Here is a 7,126-nt window from a genome sequence, read left to right as displayed (position 1 = left end):
AAAAAAAAAAAAAAAAAAAAAAAAAAAAAAAAAAAAAAAAAAAAAAAAAATACGTAGAGCTCAGAAACGTATCAGTAACATTTTACTATGAAATACAGAAAATATGCTACTTTTCATACTAATTATTTCCCTTTTTCTCTTTTTTTCTTTGCTGCCTCTTCCTTTGGATATTTTTAACTTCTCTGCCTTCCGTATTATATTTTGATGTGGGCACCTTTTACTCTTAAAATCTTTTAAGTAAGCACACATATGTCTTCAAGCTCAAGGTCCCAGATTTATTCTGTTTCTTCTGAGAAAACACATAATAATGATAGCTACTTAGACTATTCTTTTGTTCCTGAAAATTACTTGGCCTTAGAAAAGAGTGATTCTCAGAATTTACCAATATATCCTTCTGAAGATGATATTGAGAAATCAATTATTTTTAATCAAGATGGCACTATGACAGTTGAGATGAAAGTTCGATTCAGAATAAAAGAGGAAGAAACCATAAAATGGACAACTACTGTTAGTAAAACTGGTCCTTCTAATAATGATGAAAAGAGTGAGATGAGTTTTCCAGGAAGAACAGAAAGTCGGTCATCTGGTTTAAAGCTTGCAGCATGTTCATTCTCTGCAGATGTGTCACCTATGGAGCGAAGCAGTAATCAAGAAGGCAGTTTAGCAGAGGAGATAAACATTCAAACGACAGATGAAGAGCCTGAAACGTGCAGTTCTGCTAGTTGGGAGAATGCTACTGTGGACACAGATATCACCCAGGGAACTCAGGATCAAGCAAAGCATCGTTTTTATAGGCCCCCTACACCTGGACTAAGAAGAGTGAGACAAAAGAAATCTGTAATAGGCAGTGTGACCTTAGTATCTGAAACTGAGGTTCAAGAGAAAATGATTGGACAGTTTTCCTATAGTGAAGAAAGGGAAAGTGGAGAAAACAAGTCTGAGTATCATATGTTTACACATTCTTGCAGTAAAATGTCAGCAGTATCTAACAAACCAGTACTTGTTCAGATCAATAACAACGATCAAATGGAGGAGTCATTGTTAGAAAGAAAAAAGGAAAACAGACTGCTTAAGTCAAGTGCAATAAGTGCTGGTGTTATAGAAATTACAAGTCAGAAGATGTTAGAGATGTCCCATAATAATGGTTTGCCATCAACTATATCAAATAACTCAATTGTGGAGGAAGATGTAGTTGATAATATAGTATTGGACAACAAAACTGGTGTCAAGAACTTCAAAGCTTATGATAACACCAATGATAGGTTCAGCCCTATTTCAGCAGATGCAACCCACTTTTCAAGTACCAACTCTGGAACTGACAAAAATATTTGTGAGGCTACAGCTTCAGAAGCATCCTCTACTGTCACTGCAAGAATTGACAGACTAATTAATGAATTTGCTCAGTGTGGTTTAACAAAACTTCCAAAAAATGAAAAGAAGATTTTGTCATCTGTTGCCAGCAAAAAGAAGAAAAAATCTCGACAGCAAGCAATAAATTCCAGATATCAAGATGGACAGCTTGCAACCAAAGGAATTCTTAATAAGAATGAGAGAATGAACACAAGAGGGAGAATTAGAAAGGAAATGATATTGCAAGATTCAGATAGTCCCCTTAAAGGAGGGATACTTTGTGAGGAAGACCTCCAGAGAAGTGATACTGTAATTGAATCAAATACTTTTTGTTCCAAAAGTAATCTCAATTCCACTATTTCCAAGAATTTCCACAGAAATAAATTAAATACTACTCAAAATTCCAAGGTTCAAGGACTTTTAACCAAAAGAAAATCTAGATCACTAAAGAAAGTAAGCTTAGGAGCACCTAAAAAAAGAGAAATCTGTCAAGGAGATAAAGTGTTTCCTCACAATGAATCTAAATATTGCAAAAGTACTTTTGAAAATAAAAGTTTATTTCATGTATTTAACATCCTTGAGCAAAACCCAAATATTTTATGTACCACAATCTCAAGCAGAAGTGGCATCTGGGTATTTGAGAGGAATGGCAAAGAAGAGTTTAGTTACTGATTCACACATAACTTTAAGAAGCCAGAAAAAACAAAAAGGGGATAAATTGAAAGCAAGTGGTGTTGTAAGTAAACAACATGCTACAACCAGGGCAAATTCCTTAGCTTCTTTGAAAAAACCTGATTTTCCTGAGGATATTGCTCATCATTCAATTCAAAATTATATACAGAGTTGGTTGCAGAACATAAATCCATATCCAACTTTAAAGCCTATAAAATCAGCTCCAGTATGTAGAAATGAAATGAGTGTGGTAAATTGTAACAATAATAGTTTTCCAGGGAATGATATCCATACAAGTTCTGGAAAAATAAATAATTTTGTTATGGAAAGTAATAAGCACATAACTAAAATTGCCAGTGTGACAGGAGATAATCTATGTAAAGAGGGAGATAAGTCTTTTATTGCCAGTGATACTGGTGAAGAAGATCTCCATGAGACACAGGTTGGATCTCTGAATGATGCTTATTTGGTTTCCCTGCATGAACATTGTACTTTGTCACAGTCAGCTATTAATGATCATAATACTAAACATCATATAGCTGCTGAAAAATCAGGACCAGAGAAAAAACTTGTTTACCAGGAAATAAACCTAGCTAGAAAAAGGCAAAGTGTAGAGGCTGCCATTCAAGTAGATCCTATAGAAGAGGAAACTCCAAAAGACCTCTTACCAGTCCTGATGCTTCACCAATTGCAAGCTTCAGTTCCTGGTATTCCCAAGACTCAGAATGGAGTTGTTCAAATGCCAGGTTCACTTGCAAATGTTCCCTTTCATTCTGCAATATGTAATTCATCCACTAATCTCCTTCTAGCTTGGCTCTTGGTGCTAAATCTAAAGGGAAGTATGAATAGCTTCTGTCAAGTTGATGCTCACAAGACTACCAACAAATCTTCAGAAACACTTGCATTACTGGAGATTCTAAAGCACATAGCCATCACAGAGGAAGCTGATGACTTGAAAGCTGCTGTTGCCAATTTAGTGGAGTCAACTATAAGCTACTTTGGACTCAGTGAGAAAGAACAAGACATGGTTCCATTAGATCTTTCTGCAAATTGTTCCACAGTCAACATTCAGAGTGTTCCTAAGTGCAGTGAAAATGAAAGAACACAAAGAATCTTCTCTTTGGATGGAGACTGCTCTGCCAGTGAGGCATGTGCCCCTGAAGTCTGTGTTTTGGAAGTGACTTGCTCTCCATGTGAGATGTGCACTGTAAATAAGACTTATCCTCCAAAAGAGACATGTAACCCCAGTGACGCTCTTTTTCCTAGTGAGGGTTATGGTGTGGATCAGACTTCTATGAATAAGGCTTGTTTCCTAGGAGAGGTCTGTTCACTTACTGATACTGTGTTTTCCAACAAGGCTTGTGCTCAAAAGGAGAACCATATCTATGAGGGAGCTTGCCTAATTGATGAGACTTACGTTCCTGTCAGTGTCTGCAATACCATTGACTTTTTCAACTCCAAAGAAAACACATATACTGATAACTTGGAATCAACTGAAGAGTTAGAAAGAGGTGATGACATTCAGAAAGATCTAAATATTTTGACAGACCCTGAATATAAAAATGGCTTTAATACATTGGTGTCACATCAAAATATCAGTAATTTAAGCTCCTGTGGCCTTTGCCTAAGTGAAAAAGAAGCAGAACTTGATAAGAAACGTAGTTCTCTAGATGATTTTAAAAATTGTTCACTAAAGAAGTTTCAGGATGAAAATGCATATACTTCCTTTGATATGGAAGAACCAAGGACTTCTGAAGAACCAGGCTCAATAACCAACAGCATGACATCAAGTGAAAGAAACATTTCAGAATTGGAATCTTTTGAAGAATTAGAAAACCAGGACACTGATACCTTTAATACGGTGGTAAATGGAGGAGAGCAAGCCACTGAAGAATTAATCCAAGAAGAGTTAGAGGCTAGTAAAACTTTAGAATTGATAGGCATCTCTGGTAAGAATATTATGGAAGAAAAAAGAAGGAATGGTATAATTTATGAAATAATCAGTAAAAGGCTGGCAACACCACCATCTTTAGTTTTTTGCTATGATTCTAAGCAAAATAGCGAAAAGGAGACTAGTGAAGGAGAAAGTAAGGTGGTAAAAATGATGGTGAAAAGTATGGAAGCTGGAAGTTATTCAGAGTCCTCTCCTGATTTAAAAAAATGCATCAGAAGTCCCGTGACTTCTGATTGGTCAGACTATCGACCAGACAGTGACAGTGAGCAGCCATATAAAACATCCAGTGATGATCCCAATGACAGTGGCGAACTTGCCCAAGAGAAAGAATACAACATAGGATTTGTTAAAAGGGCGATAGAAAAACTTTACGGTAAAGCAGATATTATCAAGCCATCTTTATTTCCTGGGTCTACCCGCAAATCTCAGGTTTGTCCTTATAATTCGGTGGAATTTCAGTGTTCCAGGAAAGCAAGTCTTTATGATTCTGAAGGGCAGTCATTTGGCTCTTCTGAACAGGTATCTAGTAGTTCACCTATGTTGCAGGAATTCCAGGAGGAAAGACAAGATAAGTGTGATGTTAATGGTGTGAGGAACAATTATTATGGGGGCGACGTTGTAGAATCTGGTACAAAACAAAATGATCACAGCAGAATCCTCACAGACATAGAGGAAGGAGTACTGATTGACAAAGGCAAATGGCTTCTGAAAGAAAATCATTTGCTAAGGATGTCATCTGAAAATCCTGGCATGTGTGGCAATGCAGACACCACATCAGTGGACACCCTACTTGATAATAACAGCAGTGAAGTACCATATTCACATTTTGGTAATTTGGCCCCAGGCCCAGTCATGGATGAACTCTCCTCTTCAGAACTCGAGGAACTAACTCAACCCCTTGAACTAAAATGCAATTACTTTAACATGCCTCATGGTAGTGACTCAGAACCTTTTCATGAGGATGTTCACAATGAAACCTGTGCCAAGGAAAGAATAGCAAATCACCATACAGAGGAGAAGGGTAATAATCATCAGTCAGAAAGAGTATGCACATCTGTCACTCATTCCTTTATGTCTGCTGGTAACAAAGTCTACCCTGTCTCTGATGATGCTATTAAAAACCAACCATTGCCTGGCAGTAATATGATTCATGGTACACTTCAGGAAGCTGACTCTTTGGATAAACTGTATGCTCTTTGTGGTCAACATTGCCCAATACTAACTGTTATTATCCAACCCGTGAATGAGGAAGACCGAGGATTTGCATATCGCAAAGAATCTGATATTGAAAATTTCTTGGGTTTTTATTTATGGATGAAAATACACCCATATTTACTTCAGACAGACAAAAAAGTGTTCAGGGAAGAGAACAATAAAGCAAGTATGAGACAAAATCTTATTGATAATGCCATTGGTGATATATTTGATCAGTTTTATTTCAATAACACATTCGACTTGATGGGTAAAAGAAGAAAACAAAAAAGAATTAACTTTTTGGAGTTAGAGGAAGAAGGTAATTTAAAGAAATTCCAACCAGATTTGAAGGAAAGGTTTTGTATGAATTTCTTGCACACATCATTGTTAGTTGTGAGTAATATGAATTCAGATACACAAGACCTCAGCAGTCAGACAAATGAAATGTTTAAAGCAGTCGATGAGAATAACAACTTATTAAATAACAGATTCCAGGGCTCAAGAACAAATCTCAACCAAGTAGTAAGAGAAAATACCAACTGTCATTACTTCTTTGAAATGCTTGGTCAAGCTTGCCTCTTAGATATTTGCCAAGTTGAGACCTCCTTAAATATTAGCAACAGAAATACTTTAGAAGAACTTTGTATGTTTGAGGGTGAAAATCTTTTCATCTGGGAAGAGGAAGATATATTAAATTTAACTGATCTTGAAAGCAATAGAGAACAAGAAGGTTTATAATTTCAATATCAGCACATTCTTTGTCAATTCATTTTTTCCCATAATGAGATGAAGCACATGTGACAAATATGGACTAGATAACTGCTAAGAATTTCCCATTTCTTCAAAATGAACTTACCCTGGAAAACCTTCCTTTGGATAACCAGTTTGACTTTCATAATTTCTCTGTTCTTTGTTTTTCCAACAATTACAGACTCAGGTTCTCTTATTTTGGAAGTTTCTATCCGGTTTTGTTCTGAACTTACTTTTTTTTTTTTTTTGGTATCTATGATTTCTTTGCTCAGGGCATCAAAATGTGCTAAGGACAAGAATTATATCCTTTTTAAAAAATGTTGTTAGCTTGGTATAAAATGTATATTGAATGTATTGGTGAATAAATTGAATAGACATAACCTCAAAGTACTTCACTTATTCTTTTTAACTACTGATTTGATAAAAGGTATGATTATAAGATGTCCACAACAATCTCATAGTTTCTTGTGCCAAATGTGTTGAGTCTAGTTCTTCAGAATATCCAGTGAAATTGCAAGCATTTCCATGGGACAGGATTTACTGTTTTTCTAATAGACTAGACTATCAAGTATCAGTTGGTTTGAATAACTGTGGTATATTTCCCAGGAGTTAACCAGGAAAGCTTTTAAGATTCCTTCCACTCCATTACTATATGATGGTATAGAAACAAGTCTTAGAAAACTTGGAAATCTATGCCTCTTGTCTACAACTGACTCAAATTAGAATGGTCAGTATTTTTGGGGCCACACATGGAGATGCTAAAATAACATAAATTTGGCATTGAGGAACAAAAGGTAACTAAATTAATTACATCAAGAATAATGTTGGTGTCAGTTCAGCATGAGTCATAAATTCATAAAAATTATGAATTGCTACTTCATCAGCTGGAGACTACTTCTACATAGAGTATGCTTTTTAAAAAACATTAAGTGATGCTTTCTTTTAATGAAAATATGGAAGTTATAATGTTATGTAAGTTTCTGTAGTAAGCAATGATAAATTGTAGTGAATGAAAGAGCACAAAGTTTTGGAGAAAAAATAGAAAGGAGAAAATAATTTACATTAATTTTGTGCCTACCGTGTATCAGGGACTGTGGTACACCTGCAGGGTTTTTGTGTGTAATTCTTCCTCATAAAGGCACTGTGAATGTGGCTGTATTACTCCCCCAGAATTTTTATTTTATTTTATTTTATTTTATTTTATTT

At 35.5% G+C, this 7,126-nt stretch overlaps 1 protein-coding gene across 1 annotated transcript in view; it reads left to right on the top strand.

Annotated features, from left to right (window-relative positions):
* The window catches only part of LOC108540883 (RP1 axonemal microtubule associated), a 62,837-nt gene extending 56,741 nt beyond the window's left edge, over positions 1-6,096 (top strand). Inside the window, 2 exon segments of the mRNA XM_017890144.1 lie at positions 239-1,943; positions 1,945-6,096. Coding sequence (XP_017745633.1) covers positions 239-1,943; positions 1,945-5,908 — 5,669 coding nt within the window. The 3' untranslated portion in view covers positions 5,909-6,096.
* The last annotated feature ends 1,030 nt before the right edge of the window (positions 6,097-7,126 follow it).

This window comes from Rhinopithecus bieti, unplaced genomic scaffold (genome assembly GCF_001698545.2).
Source record: "Rhinopithecus bieti isolate Rb0 unplaced genomic scaffold, ASM169854v2 scaffold_20069, whole genome shotgun sequence".
Classification (NCBI taxonomy): Eukaryota; Metazoa; Chordata; class Mammalia; order Primates; family Cercopithecidae; genus Rhinopithecus; species Rhinopithecus bieti.
Note: the sequence above shows the minus strand (reverse complement) of the source record. Positions and strands in the feature narration are given on the sequence as shown.